Source organism: Podarcis tiliguerta, assembly GCF_965153285.1.
Source record: "Podarcis tiliguerta genome assembly, chromosome: 1".
Classification (NCBI taxonomy): domain Eukaryota; kingdom Metazoa; phylum Chordata; class Lepidosauria; order Squamata; family Lacertidae; genus Podarcis; species Podarcis tiliguerta.
This window is the reverse complement of record NC_139534.1, coordinates 5682822-5705078: the sequence shown is the minus strand read 5'-3', so window position 1 is coordinate 5705078 and position 22257 is coordinate 5682822. Positions and strand designations below refer to the sequence as shown.

The 22257-nt window shown below is 42.5% G+C and overlaps 1 protein-coding gene and 1 long non-coding RNA gene across 6 annotated transcripts in view; both read left to right on the top strand.

Annotated features, from left to right (window-relative positions):
• The window catches only part of AGAP1 (ArfGAP with GTPase domain, ankyrin repeat and PH domain 1), a 319294-nt gene extending 311069 nt beyond the window's left edge, over positions 1–8225 (top strand). Inside the window, exons 17-18 of one of the 5 annotated variants that reach the window (XM_083400967.1) lie at positions 5100–5355; positions 7887–8225. In XM_083400967.1, the coding sequence (XP_083257093.1) occupies positions 5100–5355; positions 7887–8033 (403 nt within the window). In that variant the 3' untranslated portion in view covers positions 8034–8225. The remainder of the gene's footprint in view (positions 1–5099; positions 5356–7886) is intronic. The other 4 variants (XM_083400965.1, XM_083400966.1, XM_083400968.1 and 1 more) reach the window with 4 other exon arrangements.
• A 4521-nt stretch (positions 8226–12746) lies between these two features.
• Positions 12747–20351, top strand: LOC310659573. The gene is made up of 2 exons (XR_014502815.1): positions 12747–18726; positions 19095–20351. It is a non-coding gene; the product is annotated as an uncharacterized lncRNA (long non-coding RNA).
• Positions 20352–22257: the final 1906 nt, after the last annotated feature.

The following is a 22257-nucleotide window of genomic DNA, read 5'->3' as shown; positions in this document are numbered from 1 at the left end:
TCTGCTTCCATTATTTGCATTAAAAGATGCTTAGAGTTCATTGATGGTAGAGATGCATATTAAAGCCAGGAAATTGATGGTGCTGTTTCGTCAGGCTTTAATGCATCATCACTTCTCTGGCATAGAGGAGGAGGCAGCGTGATTATTTGCATCCAGTTATATCAAGGCTTTGTTATAAACAAGGCTTTAAATTTCTAACAGTAACAGGTTGAAAGGAAAAGAGATTTGATTTTTACTAAGTATTGTCTGGTCTTATTAACTATATTTCTACTTTTTTCTACTTCTATATTTAGTGTTAATGGTTCCTTATTTGAATCACCGATAACTTGGAACAGTGTTATTCCAGTATTTTGAAATGTATTTTGAATCAAGTTACTGAAAGAAAGTCCTTGTCCTACCAATTGATATGTTCTTGGATTTCCCAGGGTTGTATCAGAGCACTGCTTAATATTTTAGTGTGTTAGTCTTAACCCGTTTTTTGATCCCAGGGAAATAGATTATAAAATTTCAATTGCAATCAAATAAGACAACTAACTAGGTTGACAACTAGCTAGGTGGGGGCAGGTGTTGGCTACTGTGATTTTAACAAGATGCTTTAGTGAAAGAGAAGTTTTGCATAAAAGAAAGAAAAACATTTAGAGCAGATGTTCAGTTGCACGTATCTTTCACTTCCAGGGAGAGGTTCACTATCTCTTTGCTGATTAGTTGCTCTTCCTCTCATTTCCCCTCACTCTCATACAACTGATTTATTTAAAGGTATGTCAGCACTGGCTAAAATGAAGTACTGTGCCGCCTCCTTTCTGCTTATTGCATACTGCTCTAATAATTCATTTTTTAGTTCATTAGCTAACAGGGTATGCGAACAGTGGTCCTCAAGGGGATTGGAATGAGGTTAAGTGATCTAGTGCTGACAACTCTGCTCTTGGGCTGGCCTTCCTTGGGGAAAAAGAAATCTGAACCAAAATAAGCTGTGGATCCCAGCAACAGTCTGTGATACCAGACCAACAGTTTAGTGTTTGTGCTCTTTGAAGTGATTTCTAGTCTTAGCCAGGTACATTGAATCTGGCATCAGCTTAAGTCATCCAATGAAAGAAAGTGAATACAGTAAACAACACACCCACCATTCCAAACCACTATATAGTCCAGTGCTGTCCAAGTCTTGATTTAGTCATCTTAATGTTTGCCTTGTGAGTTCCCACCCCAACTCCAAATAATTCTTTCTATATTGACTACCATTATTCTCTCTAGGTTGACCAATTTTCAGCTCTAGCTCTGCCCATTACTGGCCTGCAGCCCTTGATGGATTATCCCCCAGAGAATGTGAACCTCAGCATAAAAAGTTGCAACCCCTACACTACTGCTCTTCTTTGTACCTTCGCCGCATCAAGCAGTTGGTCCCTTACCTTTCCCGCCCCGACCTGGCCACAGTGATCCATGCGACGGTCACCTCCAGGCTTGACTACTGTAATTCGCTCTATGCGGGGCTGCCCTTGAAGCTGTCCCAGAAACTCCAGCGGGAACAGGATGCTGCAATGAGGCTCCTCACGGGGTCTCTGCCATGGGAGCATATTCACCCAGTGCTTTTCAAGCTGCACTGGCTCCCGGTGGAGTACAGGGTCAGATTTAAGGTGCTGCTTTTGACCTTTAAAGCCCTTCACGGCCTAGGACCCTCGTACTTATGGGATGCAGATGAGCTCTGCAAGGGGCTTTACAGCTGTAGTGCTCCAATTGTGAGATTCCCCACCCAGAGAGGCTCACCTGGTACATAAATTATAGTATTTTTGGATTAGATGAAGACTTTTGTATTTTCCTAGACTTTTTAGATTTTTAATTCTTTTGGGGGGGTTCTTTGCACTATTGTTTTCAGAACCATATTTTGTTCTATTAAAGTTTTAACAAATACCTTAGGTCTGTTTTTATACATCCTGGTTATAACTTCTTTTTGTAAAAGTGCCCCAAGAGTTTTTTGCTTGTTGTTGTTGTTGTTGTTTAGTCATTTAGTCGTGTCCGACTCTGCGTGACCCCATGGACCAGAGCACGCCAGGCACTCCTGTCTTCCACTGCCTCCCGCAGTTTGGTCAAACTCACTTTAGTAGCTTTGAGAACACTGTCCAACCATCTCGTCCTCTGTCATCCCCTTCTCCTTGTGACCTCCATCTTTCCCAACATCAGGGTCTTTTCCAGGGAGTCTTCTCTTCTCATGAGGTGGCCAAAGTATTGGAGCCTCAGCGTCACGATCTGTCCTTCCGGTGAGCACTCAGGGCTGATTTCCTTCAGAATGGATAGGTTTGGTCTTCTTGCAGTCCATGGGACTCTCAAGAGTCTCCCCCAGCACCATAATTCAAAAGCATCAATTCTTCGGCGATCAGCCTTCTTTATGGTCCAGCTCTCACTTCCATACATCACTACTGGGAAAACCATAGCTTGAACTATATGGACCTTTGTCAGCAAGGTGATGTCTCTGCTTTTTAAGATGCTGTCTAGGTTTTTCCAGCATTGTGTAAGTGGACTTCTGCCCATTCCATGGGGCTTCACCTTCCTGTCTCATCCCTCTGCAGCCCCCAAATGTGCACTGAATGGTCCCCCAACCCCCTTGAGCAAATTTTCAGAGTAGAGAGAGGAAAATGAAGTCCCTGTTATACAAGCAGAAGTCTGTTCTACTCACACACAGACATCGTTAATTAATTTTGTTGCTTGCAGACCAAGGCAGCAATTGTGTACTCATTTATGTGGAAGTGAGCTCTGTTGAAATGAGAGAGGCTTACTTCTGCGTTAGACATGCATAAGATTGAACTGCAAGTATTCCAAAATATACTGAAATGGTACCTAGTCTATTTTTTATTTTTAAAGTTTGGAAAAAAACAATAAAAATAATGTTCACAAAAAGAAATAAAAGTTTTTCACAGCTATTTGGTAGCATCCTGCTTCAGATATGTGAGGGTGGGGGAATGTCCTTTATATATGAAGTCTCTTACCTTTGTGAAGCACATTATGTGGGAAGGTTTGCGTAAAAGTATTCAGAGAGGTTATGTTAAGGTCATCCTTGCTCGCCATGAAGTGATGCAAAACTAATCCAGATTTACTTTGTAAATGACCTGTTTACATAAGCATTTGAAAACAGATTAAAGCTAACCTGACACTACATTACTAGAAGAAGGGTAAGCATAGCTGCAAAACCTCAAAGGACTGTTTATTTTTGTACTTGAAGAACTAAAGCCAAGGCATGACCACACTTCCTTACTTTGGGCTGAAGTGGCTTTCTGTTTAAAGAGATTACCACAATGAACAAGGATGTCTTCAAAAGTAACTTTATTTGGGATCAGTTTCTGCAAGTCTACTGTAACGTTGGCAGGAACCAGATACTCCATTCTGTTACCCCTCTGCTGATTTTCCAGAATTCTGTGGTCACTGGGTATGCTCATTCTTCACTGAGCCCATTTCCTGGTTCCCTGTCAGGATAGCTTTGTAAAGACTTTTTGTAGTTTTGCAAGCCTCCAGGTTCCCCCCGCCCGCCCCAAGTTCAATGGCATTTGCCTCTTGTACACTCCTGGTGTACAGAAACAATGGCACTCTCCCCTGAATATTGGAATCCATATATGTGATAAGTTGTAGGAGTCTGAGCGACCAACAGTGCCCATTTCTTTCTCCCATTCAATCAGTGTTTTATCTTCAAGGATGTACAATGGTGTGTGACCATATAGACAGTGCATACTATCATACATAAAGATACTCTGTTCTGCCAACATGCCATCATTGGCAACTGCAAAAGTGCTGCTTCCCAGCAAGTGTATGCCCAGCAAAAGAAATCCATTTTCTTTCCCCACAGCAAGCTACACCCCTGTATAGGGTATGAAAGGGCCCCCAGTCAAATGCATTAAACTTGCCACATTGTGTTTGTATAATCTAGGACTGCCTCCTCCAACCTGGAGTTGCCCATACGTTTTGTAATACTCCCATGATCGCCGACCAATGGCCATACTCGTTGTGCATGATGGGAGCTGGATTCCACCATTTGGAGGGCACCTGGTTGGGGAGGGCTGATCTAGGAGAATGGCTTGTGGGAGCATTTGTGGAATTCAGAGGATGCATCTGTATTTACTGTTCTTTCCTATATGTAGAGTTGGCATTTTCTCCTGACCTCTGGTGAATTACATGGCATATATTAGCATTGTGGTGTATTTGAACCATAAATCTACATTCTTACCATTCTGTCTTTCTTACTTGTGGCCCAGATATCCTAGAAAGTGGAATAAATAGCTTATTTCCACAGTATACAACTGTTCTCTTGCTAATTTTATCCAAAAGAAAATAAAAACCAGAATTTCAAGTGTCTGGGGTTTTTTTAAATAAAAAAACTGCTAACATTAAAAATGCCCTCATTTCAACCCAACTATTAGATTGTCCAGATTATCTGCAAAACTAGGCATGTGTTATTTCCCCCCAAAAAAAATTTTATTGGTTTTCACAATATTATAAAAAAACAAACACACAAGACAAACAAACAAAACAAACCTAAATCATAGCCTTATTGAAAATTACAGTTATTAACTTTGTTAAGTGACTTCCTCACTTCCCCTTCCACTGCATGTCCTTTTAACGGTTTTCCAAATCCCAATTTTTATGAAATTTAACTTAAACATTAACATCCTACACCTTATAGAATTAAACATATTACTTCATCACTTAACATAAATAAAATCCTAAGCCCATTAAGTACGTGCAAGCTATTTCCAGTTAATTTAATTTAACAAATTTAACTAAATAATCATTAAATTTATTCCATTCTTCCTGATACTCCTTCTTCTGGTCGCAGACTCTTCTGGTTAGGTCAGCTACCTCCGAAAAATCCATCGTCTTCATCTGCCATTCTTCTATTGTTGGTAATTCTTGGGTTTTCCACTTTTTAGGTAACAAAATACGAGCAGCAGTTGTGGCATACAAAAATAATTTAACATCTTTCTTGGGCAATTCCAAACCTGTTATTCCAAGAAGAAAGGCCTCTGGTTTCTAGGCATGTGTTAGAAGAAACTTAACACAAGGATGGATCTGTAGGAGATGCATGATCTAATATTGAATGATATGTTTGTTTGCTTCCCTAGGGAAGAAAAAGAGCACTGGATCCGAGCAAAATATGAGCAGAAGCTCTTCCTTGCTCCACTGCAGTGCTCAGAGTTTTCCTTAGGCCAGTACCTGCTAAGAGCAACTGCGGAGGAAGATTTGCGAACAGTCATCCTGCTTCTTGCTCATGGGACACGAGAAGAAGTCAATGAAACCTGTGGAGATGGAGATGGGCGTTCAGCCTTACATATAGCATGCCGGAAAGGAAGTGTAGTGCTGGTGCAACTGTTAATTTGGGTGAGTATGTGCCACATGAATTTGAGAGAGTAGCCCTGCATTAATGGGTATGTTTGAATTGTCACTTTGGTTTATCCAGGCCATATAGTACAGCTTATGTGTTTGATTTGATACAAGTGTTTGGAGTGTTGTGGTGGTATATATGCATTAGGGGAAATATAAGTGGAACAGTTAATGGGCAAAACAACTGGCCATTCTGCACATTCACCAGGCCACATGGAGAATATGCACATAATCCACCCATGAAGAGGAAACTCTGCATGTAATCTGCTTGCAGGAGACTCATGTGGCTAGAAAACATAGAAGAGTATTGATCAATTAAAAACTTGGAACAGAATTCACCTTCTCAGACAAAAAGAAAAGGGGAATTGTAATGTATACAAACCCTAAAATAGAGGCAAAACAAATCTTTAAGGATGAAGAAGGTAGATTATTGGGAATACAGTTAAGGAATGGAAAAGAAAAAATATTTGTGATAGGAATTTATGCCCCAAATGGGAATAAAACACATTACAGTGGTACCTCAGGTTACATACGCTTCAGGTTACAGACTCTGTTAACCCAGAAATAGTACCTCGGGTTAAGAACTTTGCTTCAGGATGAGAACAGAAATCGGGCAGCAGAGAGAAAGAGGGAAGACTCCCACACACATTTTTTCAAATGGTGGACAACCTAAATTTAAAAGATGCGTGGAGATGCGTGGACCCAGACATCCAAAGGAAAAAAAATACACACATTATTCAGAGGCTAGACAATCAGTAGGAAGAATAGATGGAATATGGACATCAATTAATTTAATTTTGAAGATTAAAAAAAATAGAAATATAACCCAAATCAATAACAGACCACAATTCAATTACGTTAGAATTAAAAAATAACAGGCAAATAATAAAAGATGGAGAATGAATGAAAAAATTCTAAATGATGAAAAATTTTTGAACAAAGCACAACTTCTTAAGGAATTTATCCGAATAAACATGGCACATTAAACAGACATCAGGGTGATACGGGACTCAAGCAAGGCCTATATAAGAGAACTTTATATCCAACAAAATATGATACAAAGAAGAAGCAGAGAAGGGGAAATGGGTCAAATTAGAAATGAAATAGAAGAGAATGAAAAAATATTAGCCAAACATCCAAAGAATGTGAGTGCAAGCCAAAAAATTAAACTTTTGCAAAATCAGTTATCAGCTTTACTAAATTATGAAATAGAAAACAATATTAAATGGATGAAATAGAGGGAAATACGGACATATTGGACTTAGAGGGATTCAACAACAGGTACAGATGGCACACCTGTTTAGTTTATAATAAGACAAATGTACATCAATGATTTTCAAATTATATAATCAGAAATTCTTTATTTAAAATTTGGAGGAAGTATCAAAATTTATTCGAGCCAAAGATTCCATGGTGGGCCGCACCATTAGAGGCAATTTCGATAAAAAAGAAAAATATGGATACAAATTGGGCAACATATAAACAATTATTAAAAGAAGAACAAGGACAGTTCGAATCGAAATCTTATGAAGAAATTTCTCACCATTGTACGAGCTGGTTACAATATTATCAATTAAATGATATATTTAAAGCAGACAAAAAATGGATTCCAAAAAGAAGAATCAAAATTTCAATTAGAATTCAGTTAGAAATGACGGCAGCAATTAATAGTATTAATATATTGCTCAATTTTAAGATACTGTATTAAATTTAATGATGCCAAACACAGGTGGAGTGAAGTCACAGGGAATTACCATAAGAGGGTGAAAATGAAAATGAAGAACAATATTTTAATATATGTATATAGAAGGTAATGTTAAAATGCCAACGTTGGTTTATTTTAATTTTTTTGTTTTGTTTATATCACTGTTTTGTTGTATTATTGCAAGAATCAAAAAATTTTAGAAGAAGAAGAGGAAACTGCACGTTTCTGAATCCATCTACAAGCCTTGGGGATTGTGTATATATATTAATTTTGTACATTCTGCAGTTATTATGCATAATTTACAATATGTACCGTATTTTTCGCTCTATAACACGCACCCGACCATTGCACACACGTAGTTTTTAGAGGAGGAAAATCCATAGGCATGCCACCTGTAGGCATTCCCTCCATAACACGCACAGACATTTCCCCTTACTTTCTAGGAGGAAAAAAGTGAGTTTTATGGTGCAAAAAATACGGTACATTCCCCTAACATGTACATATTCCAACCTGGTGCAAAAGTATTATGAATGCCGGCAGCTCAGAATCAGTGTACAGTGTATATCCCTTAAAATGTGAATATAGTTTAAAAGAGCTTGCTTAATTTAAAAATGCTCTTCCTTGAAAGTTGAGGAGCGCATCTAGGGGCAGCGTGCATGACGCTCACTTCTCCATGAGTGAGGAACGAGTCCTGCTGACTTTGGCTATGGTAGCTGGATACACAACAGAAAGCTGTTCAGATTTAAAACTAGGTAATGAGAATTATTTATTTCAGGCGTTTCTGCCGGCTACTGCTCCTAAATGCTGCATGTTCTTTCCACAGTACGGTGCTGACGTTATGGCCCGCGATGCCCATGGAAACGGTGCTTTGGCCTATGCCAGGCAAGCCACCAGCCAAGAGTGCATTGAGATTCTCCTGCAGTACGGCTGCCCAGATGAGCGCTTTGTCCTAAGTGTTCACCCATTATAAATGGGGATTGCCATAATAGGAACAGCAGCAGTGCAAAACCGATTAGAGCAGATGAGGATGGTTCAGGCAGTTACTGACAAGGGGCACAAACCAGGACATACCGTATGTTCCGGCGCATTAGGCAACTGGGCGTATAAGATGACCCCCCCAACTTTTGCTGTTAAATTATAGAGTTTGTTCGCCTGCCAAGCACCGCCAGGCGCTTTTGCCTCTGGGAAAAGGCTGCGAGCGGCCGCCTCGGCCTCCACCACCCTCACCTGTGGGGATGCCCAGGGCTCTTTGGAGCCCTGGCCGAAGCCACGCACCACCTCGCCACGGCAGGCTCTTCATGGCGAGCTGAGTGAAGTACCGCATGGCCACGGCAGAGGCCGGATCCAGCTCCCATGAGGGCAGCAGCAGGCGGGCGGGTTAGCTCCACGCTCGGAAGGACTTTCCATGGTGAGGCAGCCAACGAACACATACTGTGCCAGTACGGAAGATGCATTAGAGCCTGCGTCCCCTTAGCGTTCTTCCGTGATAAATTGGGATAAAGTGGGGCGCCAGCGAGCCGAGTGAAGCCCCACTTTGCCCGCAAGCCGAGCAAAGCCCCACTTTATCCCAATTTATCACGGAAGAACACTAAGGGGACGCAGCCTCCTGTGACGCAGTGCGAGGCCCTGCCTCTTCCGTACTGGCACAGTGTGTGTTCGTTGGCCACCTCACCACAGAAAGTCCTTCCGAGCGCGGCCTCTGCCATGGCCGCGCGGGGCTTCGCTCATCTTGCGGGCGCCATGAAGAGCCTGTGTGGCGAGGTGGTGCGCGACTTCAGCCGGGGCTCCAAGGAGCTGGGCATCCCCACAGGTGAGGGTGGTGTAGGTGGAGGCTGAGGCAGCTGCTTGCAGCCTTTTCTCAGAGGGAGAGAGGGAGCCGGGCTGGGCCTCCCTCCAGGTGGCGGGTTTCGGTTTCGTTCCGCCCACCAAACGCCTTGCCTTGGGCTGCTGCTGCTGCGACAGCAGAGGCAGCGCAGGGGTGCTTGCTCTGCCCCTGGCGGCGCTTGGCAGGCGACCAAACTCTATAATTTAACAGCAAAAGTTGGGGGGTCGCCTTATACGCCCAGTCGCCTAATGCACTGGAACATACAGTATGTCCTGGTTTGTACCCCTTGTCAGTAACTGCCTGAACCATCCTCACCTGCTCTAATCCAGGTTTATGGTGTTGAAGGGGAGCCAGGGGGTTGCTGTGGGTCTCCTAATAACTAAATATATTGTAGTAATCCTGTACTCATAACATATTAGTAATTTCAGAAAACAAGAGCCAGTATTTTCAGATGATGGTGGGCATCCTTGCACTGCTGTTGTTCCTATTATGCCTACTCCCAATTTATCACGGAAGAACACTAAGGGGACGCAGCCTCCTGTGACGCAGCGTGAGGCCCTGCCTCCTCCGTACCGGCACAGCGCCTGTTCGTTGGCCGCCTCACCCCGGAAAGTCCTTCCAAGCGCGGCTCTCGCCCGCCTGCTGCTGCTGCTGTCGTCGTGGGAGCTGGATCCGGCCTCCGCTGTGGCCGCATGGAGCTTCGCTTGGCTCGTGAGCACCATGAAGAGCCTGTCATGGCGAGGTGGTGCGCGGCTTCGGCCGGGGCTCCAAGGAGCTGGGCATCCCCACAGGTGAGGGCAGTGGAGGCTGTGACGGCCGCTCATGGCCTTTTCCCAGAGGGAGGGAGAGAGCTGGGCCGGGCCTCCCTCCCTCCAGGTGGCGGGTTTCGGTTTCATTCTGCCTGCCTTCAGCTGCTGCTGCTGCTACAGCAGAGGCAGCGCAGGGGTGCGTGCTCTGCCCCTGGCGGCACTTGGCGGGCGGCCAAACTCTATAATTTAACAGCAAAAGTTGGGGTGTCGTCTTATACACCCAGTCGCCTGATGCGCCGGAACATACGGTATGTCCTGGTTTGTGCCCTTTGTCAGTAACTGCCTGAACCATCGTCATCTGCTCTAATCCAGGTTTATGGTGTTGAAGGGGAGCCAGGGGGTTGCCGTCTCCTAATAACTAAATATATCGTAATAATCTTGTACTCATAACATATTGGTAATGTCAGAAAACAAGAGCCAGTATTTTCAGATGATGGTGGGCATCCTTTTCTTTCTCCCAATGTTAACCAGATGAGAAAAAGGAAAGCATGTACCGTATTTTTCGCTCTATAAGACGCACCAGACCACAAGACGCACCTAGTTTTTGGAGGAGGAAAACAAGAAAAAAAGTATTCTGAATCTCAGAAGCCAGAACAGCGAGAGGGATCGCAGCGCAGTGAAAGCAGCAATCCCTCTTGCTGTTCTGGCTTCTAGGATAGCTGCGCAGCCTGCATTCGCTCCATAAGACGCACACACATTTCCCCTTACTTTTTAGGAGGGAAAAGGTGAGTCTTATAGAGCAAAAAATACGGTAATTTAACTACCAACACAAAAACTTCAGATATGAATTGAGTGCTCTAAATAACTACTTCACCCTAATATGTATCAACCGCACCCAAACAAAAGTTATTTTCACACCTGAAGAAACTAGAATACATGAAAGAAGAGTAGGGGGAAGTTTAAGAGAACAATTACCTCAACCATCAAACTCCCTGCTCTGTGTGCTCCTCAGCAACACTGAGCAAATTCCACTTGTATACAAATTCCACTTGTATACAAATGCTATACAAGTGGAATTAAAACCTGAAATTCAAATTTATTTATTCAAAACACCTGACTGCAGAAGAGCAGCTTGTCATTCCTAGAGTCAAATGCCGCTGTCTGGCTGAAAGTCACAATGCTAAAATCAGAACTTCAGTTGATACTGAAAGAACAACTCCTGCCTCATAAGCTCAGTGTTCCTCTTGCGTTTCATTCCCTGCCACCTTCTTGGGTAAAAGTGCCATGCATTGAATCAAAATATATTAAATCACAGGGACAACAGATCTGGCTATGCCGTATTTGCATGCGGCATAAGTGAAGTGTGACATGTTTGTTATGAGTACAGGATTATAATGATATATTTAGTTATTTTTAAAGAGGAAAACCATGCACTCACCCTTTTCACGGATTCTCCATGATGCTCAAAGCATCTAGTTTTATTTAGGCCAAACCAGATACAGTGGGAAAGATGTGGTGTGTCTCCCAATGCTTTCTATTTTCACTTTAATGTAACTATGGTATGGGGTGTGTCCCCAGATTTAGAGAAGCGACAGGAAAAGGGTGTTTTAACTCTTTCCCCACTGATCATTTGCCTGCTAAATACTTTTGGCTGCTTAGATACTTTGCTCACGTATCTTTTTCCCCCTCAGAGAGAAAAGCAGATGGGGAGAGATATTATGATTGGGAAAATGGCCTATGGGAAAATAGTTAAGTACTGCCCTCCCCACAGTAGCTCTATCATATTCTGAGCCCCCTGCAGCAGCATTACAGTAAAAACAAAACCCATTAGGAGACATTCTTTATGTCACATCTAGCTCACCCTGTACAATCCTGCTCCTGTCAGGACTGGCTTGTATTAACCAGACACTCGTATATATATAGTACTATCTACATCTCTTTCGTTATCCACGCAGCACCCATTTTTCTGTGGAACTATTTACATTAGACAATTTATACTTGTGAAGACCCACTTCATGTACTTTCAGATTTGTGCATATAAAATAGGCACATAGATGTACATTATTGTATACATGAACATCTATCTATGGAAACCTGATTTATGCTGTAAAATTGCATAGAGGTATTTGCAGTATATAAAGCCATATTTGATGAATTGTGCAAAAACAACAAAGTCTTGTGGTGCCTTAAAGGTGCCACCAATTATATTCAAACTTTGTTCTGACTTTTCTGAGCCATTTTCTCCAGCGTGATGAATGCCCAATGTTTATCCTTTGCATTTGTGAAAGACCACAAGGGGTTGTGCGTGTGCAAGAAGTGACACACGATAAATGCAGGTGCACACAATGAAATGAAGTGTTTAATTCATTAACGGAGTGATGCTCCGCAAGTCAGGTTGTTTTTCCTGCAACAGCATTGCTTAAATCCAGTCACTGCTCCCCCCTCCCCCTCCCCGGTGAAATGTTGCAGACATTCACAGCTGAAGCCCATGAGTCTGTAAAAGAGCCCTTCTTTTCTCCTCAGTTCTCAGTTTCTCCAGAGAGGGCGGGAATTGCCTGGCTACTGTAAAAAGACAAGAAGGAGAAAAGAGGACTTTTGTTTTAATAAAAAGAACTCAAAGGATGAAACTGTAGATGGGAGGGGAAGACAAAGAGAGGTCATGGATTCACTAATGATAGCTGTAATGGTTCTAGGGGTTGCTCGTGCGTAAGTTGCCGTTACTCCTGGCTAGGTTGCCTGGTTGAACCCTTTTGTCTGGACAGCCTCAAGTTCCGTGGCTGCCTCAGTCACTGGCAGAATCCGTCAGTGGGCGTTTCTTGAACCACTTCCAGCATAGAAGCTGTTTGACGCCCAGTCTCCTCCTACTCTGCCTGTGCGGAAGTCTTCTGCGCAAAGTGGGTGTGGGCAGCGGAGTACCCGTGCCCTCTCCGCTGGTCTCCAGCAAAGAGTCCTGGAGCCACCTCTCCGATTCCCCCATCTGCCCCCCTTCTCCACTGGTGTTACGCTGATTTCCTTCCCCAGCGGATGGGCTACCTCTCTCCCTACTGGGACCCTCTCCGCCATCCCTCTGGAGCCTCCTCTCCGCCTCCAGCTCTGATGGCAGTTCCCTGACAATAGCACATGACATGGGACCATTGACTGGGTGTCTCGAGGCAAGGCTCTCAAGGCAAGTACTGCATGAGAGTTACTGGAGGGAAACAACAGGTGAAATGTTGTAGACATTGCTTAATGCCACCAGCATTGATTTCTGGAAGACTTATACTCTGAAAGTAGTGTGGAGATACCCGTGTCTTCGATGGAGAAGTAGTTGTGGGGATCACACGGGGTCCCCGGACGTTTCACCGTCTATTGTTCCCTGTGCCACCACTTTATTTCTCACTGCCACCCCCCAGGCCCTACCTGGTACAATACTGAGTCCAGTCAGGGTTAAATTGGAACATAAACTTCTGTTTATTTATTGCAGTTTAACAAGCATGTGGTTTCATAAACGGTCTCGGTCAATTACAATCATGGGGTGCCTATCCAGACCTATAACTTCCGCTACCTGCTCTCAACTCACTAAACCACCTCTCAGATATTTCCTTGTCTTCCTAGCTCCTAACTGTTCCTGACTCAGCTTATTTCGCTACACTAACTCCACCTACCCACAGACTCTATCCCAGTTCACTCCCACTCCAGCCAACCTCCCAACGAACTCTCCTCTTCACCCCTCCCAGAGCTGGTTTTATAGTCCCTCTGACTCCACCCCCTGGGTTCTGATTGGGTAACCTGTTTAACTATTTCACCTCCAGCACTCTCATATGTTAACGTCACAGTAGTCCAGGTGGAGCAGTGAAATACTATGATCCTTCCCCCCCCAGAAAGGACAGGTGGCTGTAGGTAGAACCCAGAGGAATTAGCAGATGAGGGAGCTTCATTAATGTGAACATGTTTAACATTCATACAATTCACCTCTACCAAACTGAACTTTTGGATTTCATTCCCTTTTCTGAAGAGCTTGACAGCATAAATCAGAATCAAGCACAAAGTTTGTCAGGTCTGAAGCTCCTATGATGGTATGTGTCAAATCAGTTATCAGTTATTTAGATTGTGTATTGTGTCTTTTGGTTATGTGTATGTAAAAGGTTCTATTCGAATTTTTAAATGTTCATAAGTATGCATTGATTTTTTTTTTGTGTAAGGCAAAAATACTTCTGTTAATTTATAACCTATAATTGATGTGAAATAATGTGCAGATATTTAGGATCTAAGGGATCACAGATTGTAGTAACAGATCTTGAAAACACTCCAGACAAAGAAATATTTTTTCCTTTGATGAAAAGCATATCTGTCTAAGATGCTGGCACATGTTAACAGAAAAGGTGTTGGGAAATACGGTTTGGAAAAGCAGACCATTGTCTTCCAGAAGCACAAACGTATTTCACTGTATGCTTCCTGAAAATGTTGTGGAGGGTGCTTGGGAGCCAGAGTGCTTGGGAGAACAAATCATTATAAAGATTAACCATTTGTTAAGCGCTATTCAAAAGAATAAGAGTTGTAGTTTAAAAATTAATTACTTCACACAATTGTTTGTGCCAAAATATATTTATAGTACAAACCTTCTAATCACTGTACAAATCATCATAAAGTAGTATAAACCAAAACAATCTTGGACTACTGAAGCAAAAGGGCACATGACCTCATTCCCACACCCTTTCTGTTGAAAGAAAGAAAAATGGCAGAGGTTTGATGATGAAATTTGGCAAATGTAATTGTAATTGTTTTCTTCACAAAAAGCAAAACAAAAACAAATGATCACATTTTTGGTCCTTTACATGAGCACTCTCAAAGAGTTACAGCTAAAATGAATAAACATGGATTTACAAAACAGTAGTTATAACTCCCATGAGCAAAATCTGTGCTTGACATTTATTATGTCCACATTTAATTTTCCTAATCACTTTTAATAGGTTAAAGCAAACTTGCCCTCCAAATGGAGGTCAGTGTGGCCCACAGACCTCATTGCTACATCATGCTGTCCAGTATCGGTTTTAAGGGATTTAAGGGAATATTAATTTTAGATAATATAAGGAATCCAGTCTTTTAAAGTCCTTCCCCCATTTTATGATAAGTTTATTCTTCCATGATGCAATCTTCAATGGAAATCTATGCCTTTAGTTAAAGAGATGAAGAAGCAGAAGAGACAAGTTAAACAGAATTTTAATTCTCCAGCAATGCCATTACTTGTGTGATGATGATGATTTCAGTTTATACACTGCCCTATCCCCGGAGGTCTCAGGGCGGTTCACAAACAAGAGCACAACATACAAAATCAAACCGAAAGCAGTAACCCAACCCCCCCCCCCAAAGACACAATACACAATCTAAATAATTTAGGGTGAAACTCAACACATTTATATTGGTGAAAGTGACACAATGTATTTCTCACAATGGAAAAAAATTAGCCCTTTATGTAGTTATTCTCATAAATGAGCTTGAAATATTTTTTCCTTAGCGGTATTCATTAATCCTTTTTGCATCTCATAGCTATTCTTATTTATTTTTTCCATTTTGTTTTTACACCAAGGAGGCTGCAGTCAAATAATACTCAGCAACTGATTTCCTCTCTTTGGACTGAAAAATTAAACAGATACTAAATTATGACAGTGAATTTAGAAAGGAGGGCTCCAAGGGCTTGAAAGAACATGTCTGAGATAATATGATGCTTCTAAGAATATTGCAATCACATCCAAGCAATCACCGAAGCGTGCCATGTAACTACCTCCTCAGCTAATATGCTTTTTTCTCCGTGATGACTAATCATGTTCTATTAAACAGCAGTAATGCTGGAAGAACTCAACTATACAAGTGTAATGAAGCCAGTATTCTCCCTGGACAGATTAGCTACAACTGATTTGACACATACCATCATAGGAGCTTCAGACCTGACAAACTCTGTGCTTGCTTCTGATTTATGCCGTCAAGCTCTTCAGAAAAGGGAATGAAATCCAAATGCTCAGTTTGGTAGAGGTGAATTGTACTGATGTGCTTAACTGTCAGTTAAGGAAAGTTGCAATTTCTTCTCATCTTCCCCCTCTTGTATATTACTGCATGTTCCTTCTGAATTTGAAAATATGTGGGTTAATATATATAGTATTTGTATATCTGTGAGTTCAGTGCATCTTGTTCTGCTTATCCCCTGTGAGCAGAGGATCCCGGCATTGGTTCAAAATGTGACTATTCTCTATAGCAAACATACTTGCCGTCCTGTGCAAATGCTAGCAAAAGAGAAATCACTGGAGGTCACATTGGCCTGAGATCACCTACCGCTGTTTGGCTTACACCAAAGCTCAAAAAAAATCCTTTTTACGCCTTACAGTTTTTATACTATTATGAACAAACTGCACATGTAAATGTACGGAGTGTTCACATCTTAATGTGTATACTCCTAGGGGAAGGGAAAAGAAGAAGTGGTTATGGATAGCATTAAAATACATATGCTAATAAAAATATTAGATCAAAGGTTCCCTAGACCATGAAACTGATGCAAAAATATAAATATAAGCTTCCCTTTCTTTCCAAAAGGAGGCTAAGATGGGGATGGAGACTTGAGGGTTCCTAACAGAGATGCTTAGGAGATATGCATTCAGAGAACTTCAAATTGCTACACAATCTCTTAAAGAGCTGACACTGCCAGTAGGTCAAGGAAAGCTGTGTTAGTCCAAACACAATTACGCCTATGCTTTAGCTACATGAAAGGTTAACACTCTGGGCTTGTAGAATCTGTCACATTTTCTATGCACTTCTTAAAGGTATCACTTCAAATATTCTCCCTTAAAACAAACAAACAGGTATAATTTCACATATGCATGGTGGAATGCAGTGAGCTACCATGCTGATCTTTCACTTAAACAGGTCTTTAAAAATAGTTTAATGGGGGGGATAAATGAAAGTGCATTGCTGTTAAAGCGGTTAGCATTTAAAAATATATTGTCTGGGATCTGATTTTCAAAATGTGTTAAAAAACTACCACTGGGACGGGGCATCCAATTGTTCATGAGAACTACTGACACTCTGGACAATTGGATATGAGCTATAATATCACATGACACACCAGCCCCTTCATTGTGGTAATGCCCAAGAGTACCCCAAATGAGGTCAACAGAAAGTACTTAGTTTTTGTACCACTAAATTGTATTTTGTCAAGCCTTATTTTAGTAAACTGTCAGGAAGAAAGCTTGGGAAATTGTCCCTTGCCCAACAAAGGAGGGTGTCACAGCGCCTCCCCTAAAAGACCAGAGAGTCTGCAACCCCAGGTTCTGATGAACATGGCAGTGATGAAGGGAAGGCATCAGCCGATTGCTAGTGTCAAATAAGTAGTCTTATGGAAGTCACATTAAAACTAGTATCTGCCTGAACATCTTCAAAGCCACAAATGTGGACTCATGCTGCGAAATTCCCGTGGCTCTTTTATTTCTTTTAAATACTTACAGAGCTGAATACATGGAAACAGAAAACCAATGGAATAAGGCGGCCAACTCAAGCATTGTTGCACAAAGACTGTAGTTTGTGCCTGTGAGGCTTCTCTTGGCTCAGGTTACTAGACAACGTTACAAAAGTATTTCTTCTGGTCTTCTCAGCACAAATTCAGTTCTGTGCTTTATTTTCTCCAGTTATTTTCCCCTTCAATGGAAAATACAGTCACAAAGAAATAAAATACCACAGGAGTGTTAAATGCAGCTAAATGTATATTTTGTTGTTGCATGTAAAGGATTTTTCATTGGTATCTCTCTCAGGCAGTTTCAACATTCATTCCTTCTCTACAAGATACCCTTTTTCCTACTCATGCCTCGCAATTCAAAACCACAGAACCCACAAAGGAGACAAAAGCTAAAAACAATTCAGTGCTACCAAAACATTGAACCTGTAATTGTTATCTAGTATCCTTCCCAGAAGTCAGCCATTCCACAAGATCCATTCTGGAGGACAAGAAGCTATGTTCGGACCCTGATTCTTGCATACTTTGCTTCTGGCTCCCAAGCACCCTCCACAACATTTTCAGGAAGCATACAGTGAAAGACGTTTGTGAGTCGAGGACCCTAACCCGCTTAGTGGAGAAATAATGGACACAGACACAAGTATTTTAGGTTAATGGGCTGAAAAAGGCCGCAACTTTTATTGGTTACAGCATGTGAGCGGTATTGGCTTAGGCATTGATCAAACAACCTATATCCAACCCCACCCATGCAGCGGGGGGTCATTTGAAGGTTAGCAACCAGTGGGAGGAGCTTGTTGATGCAAATACAACTGGAAGCTTCCCCTGATGTCACTGGGGGTTGTGCCATGGCCCTAGCCACCAGCAGGGCATCGGACAGGATCCATGACCACCAGATTCCTTTAATGGAATACCCAGAATGGGGTGGGGTAGGTGATGGCCACACCCTGCCCCCCAACACATATTCCAATGCCTAACCGCCAAAACCGGAAAAGTTGTGATGAATTGCTACGAGGGAGGTGGAAAACCAAGAGGCTGGTGCCAATCTAGCCAAACGGACAAAAACTCCTACCAGCCCCCTGGGCAAACAGGGCGACCAACCAAGGTCCATAGCAAGGTCAAGAGCACAAACCTAGCCTAAAGGGCGGGCAGGCGGGTGATCCGACGTCTTCCAGGAAGCAGAATGAGGCTGGGAGGCTGCCGCGGCCGCTTGAATGCAGCTAAACCCCGTCCCCAGGCCAACCCTATTGGCTGGCCCGCTGCAGGGCGGGGTGGCAGCCGGGGAGATGGTGCAGGGGGCCAAACATGCCCCCCTGCTGACACGGGAACGGTTCACGCTCACAACACCTCCCATCGGGGAAGAGGAGGGGCTTTGTGCTTCTGGAAGCAGCTGTGAAAGCAATGTCTACAACATTTTACCGGGGGGGGGGGGGAGCAGTGAGTGGATTTAAGCAATGCTGTTGCAGGAAAAACAACCTGACTTGCAGAGCATCACTCCGTCTTCACAAGTATAAATTGTCTAATGTAAATAGTTCCACAGAAATATGGGTGCTGTGTGGATAAATAAAGAGATGGTTAATACATGCCAGTCCTGCATAGGAGCAGGATTGTACAGGCTGGGCTAAGGTCAAGGTAAAGGTACCCCTGCCCGTACGGGCCAGTCTTGACAGACTCTAGGGTTGTGCGCCCATCTCACTCAAGAGGCCGGGGGCCAGCGCTGTCCAGAGACACTTCCGGGTCACGTGGCCAGCGTGACATCGCTGCTCTGGCGAGCCAGAGCCGCACACGGAAACGCCGTTTACCTTCCCGCTGGTAAGTGGTCCCTATTTATCTACTTGCACCCGGGGGTGCTTTCGAACTGCTAGGTTGGCAGGCGCTGGGACCGAACAACGGGAGCGCACCCCACCACGGGGATTCGAACCGCCAACCTTTCGATCGGCAAGCCCTAGGTGCTGAGGCTTTTACCCACAGCGCCACCCACAGGCTGGGCTAGATGTGACTTAAAGAATGTCTCCTAATGGGTTTTGTTTTTACTGCAATGCTGCTGCAGGGGGCTCAGAATATGTGCTGTGTCTTAAGAGTTATAGGGAGGGGGGAGGGTTGCCAAGCACCTTTTCAGAAATACATGTCCTGGTTTGTGCACCTTGTCGGTAACTGCCTGAACCATCCTTATCTGCTCTGATCCAGGTTTACGGTGATGAAGGGGAGCCAGGGGGTTGCCGTCTCCGGTTCCAAATCTCCAGCCTCTGTCCTGCCCTCTGGGGATTATTGGGCTACTGTTTTTGGGATGTTCCTCGTCTCCTTAAAAATATATATATATCCTTCACTGATACAATGTAGCTGATTTTTCACCTTTGTTGTTTCTAAGCTGTTTTATTATTGTAAGAGAGGTAGAATAAGAAATATTGAATGAACGGGTGATTTTATAAAGCATTCAGATTTCTTGCCAGAGCTTCGTCTTTTGTTATGTTTTCTTCAAATTCACAAAAGGTGTGAACATGCTTTCCTGACATTGACATAATGCTTATTGGCTTCTCTGGAACTTAAAGCACATGTTTACATGCTTTTGAGATTCAAGACTTTGCTCTAGCATCAGACCCACAATATAGCTCTAGGACCTCAGTGTCCAGGCTGAACAATGGGGGTGGGGAGCATGGTTGCAGGATTTTTTCTATAGAAGATACATTGTCCCAAAATTTGTGGTGGTGATTTAGCTCTCATAGTGCATCAAATGTTATTTGATCCCATTTTCCCAAACTACCTACGTTTCCTTTTGTAGCATCAGTTATGTAATTCCTACTGGCATGGGAGGAAGGGGAGTGGGCGAATTCACGACTTGAGGCAGCCAATACTTAGCCAATGGCTGGTTTTAGTTTCTTTCTTTCTGTAAATAATGTATAAATGATGACACAGCAGTGTGGAAATTTTAAAAAGTTGGGTTTTTAAAGATTTTTTTATTATTACCTCATTCAGCAAATTTGTTTTGCAATGACTCCATGAAACTTTATTTATATTGTTTGTATGATTATTAAACATATTGATACATTTCACTTTGCTTGTTGTTTCATATGATCTTGTTCGATTAAATATCAATTTGTATTATGTTTCCCTCTCGCTTTCTCCATCCCTTTTTAGTGTGTCAGCTGTACAGTATTCTGAATTTTAAAAATGTTGTAAAGTAATGCAGAGAGAGAGACTGCTACATTGGATATGTCTCTTTCTAATAAATATAAGAAAATACCCTTGTTTGCCTGTAGTTGTTGTTCTTTCACATCTTTCCACAAAGGCAACTGCTGAGATTTCTCTCGTTACTAAAGGTACAGAACGTTTCCCCCCTAAATAAATAAATACTTGTAAAATTCATTGAGTGATAGAGCCCAGTATTGGCTATCGTCAGTGTCTTTCTAAGTGCAACTTAGATGCTTTTCAACTGGACATCCCAAGGATTGAGCCTGCAACCTTGTTCGTGCAAAGCATGTCACCCGTTTGTGGCCTCTCCTTTCCATTTATGTTGATAGCTGAATTTTACACTTGTACAGCTTCTGTCAAATATATAAGCACTTACTGTAAATGTTGATGAATGCATTTTTTTTCATTAACATATATATTGTAATACCTATTAGTTTGACTCCACAGTCAGTATTTGGACAAGATTATCAACAAATTGTAGCTAATATTAAATTGAATGTTACTGCTTTAAAAATTATTGAGATCATATATGTGAAGTCCATTTTTCATCACTTTAAAATGCACTGCACATTATAGGGCTGTGGTGAATGAGCATGTAATTTGACCAATTTCCTTTTTTAAAAAATAGGGAAGATCAGAAAACGGTCACTAAAATGCTTGCACATTCACTCTAGGTCAAAAATCATAGAAATTGTAAGGTAATTTACATGCCCATGCCATGTAAGCAGTCAACATATTCCACATTATCACCTCACGCACTTGCTGACAAATTTAAGCTTCATGCACCCAGACTTTCTCCTGCAATTTTAACCTCCAACATCTTCCCCTGCAGGTTTCAGGAAAAGTGAAGTTATAAGCATTTTAATTCCTCTCTTTAACTAGATTGTGAACCTGACAGCAGGGTCTGCATTTTTTAATTATTCTTACACCCTGCCTAGTTGATATATTTTATACATTGTTGTTCTTACTGTTATTCTCTCTTTCGTATCCTCATACGGAAACCCATTTTCCATCATCCTGATTTGGCTAAGTTAAAGGAAAGGAAGGAATATCCTTTGGAGTTGACCCGATCAAGTGCTCATTTCAGTGCAGTAGAAAGATTTGTAATCTCTGTGTGACAGATCTGGGTGAGAGATACAGGTTGTGCTTCCTCACTCTCCTCTCCCTTTGTTGCAAACTCTCTAAAGGCTGTTTACTGAGGGCTGGCAAAGCAGATTGAGAGATGCCTTTCATTTCAACAGCTCTCTCCTGCCCCAAATCCCACCTCCACATACCCTTGCAAACATTCTCAGCTGGTGGCACTCACAGATCCCCAGGAAGAAAAGAAAATGTATGCTACAAGGCAGCAGAGTCAAAAGAAAGAAAGAAACGAAGACAAATGGAAGCAGTGCTGCTGTTGGAAATAGGAGAGCCCCTTGTTTTTAGGGTGAGATAGCAATTACTTCTAGAGACCCACCTCTTGGCTGTGCTGTGCGGTGCCTCTCTATGTTTTGACCAGACCCACAAAAGAGCAAATCAGGGCAGGGGACTGAAGGGGAGCTCTTGGCAAGTCTCTTCCCTAGTTGAGTGGCCAAAGGTCTGGTCTTTCCTGGAATCTACTACTATTGACTCCCATTCAGAGCCCTTCACTTATGCCCATCTGGTTTCACCATTCACCTTTTGTCATTTTTCATCTGACACCTATTAAAGGGAGGAGGGGCTCTGTGCAAAGGGATCAGAATACACTGCACAGCCTGATCCTTAATGCTTCGAGGAGGAGCATAAAATCTTGCTCATTGGTTTAAAGAAAAACAATTTGTTTCACTCACTGATCAATTTGCTGCACAGATTATGAATACAGTGGTACCTCGGGTTACAAACGCTTCAGGTTACATACGCTTCAGGTTACAGACTCTGCTAATCCAGAAATAATACCTCGGGTTAAGAACTTTGCTTCAGGATGAGAACAGAAATCGTG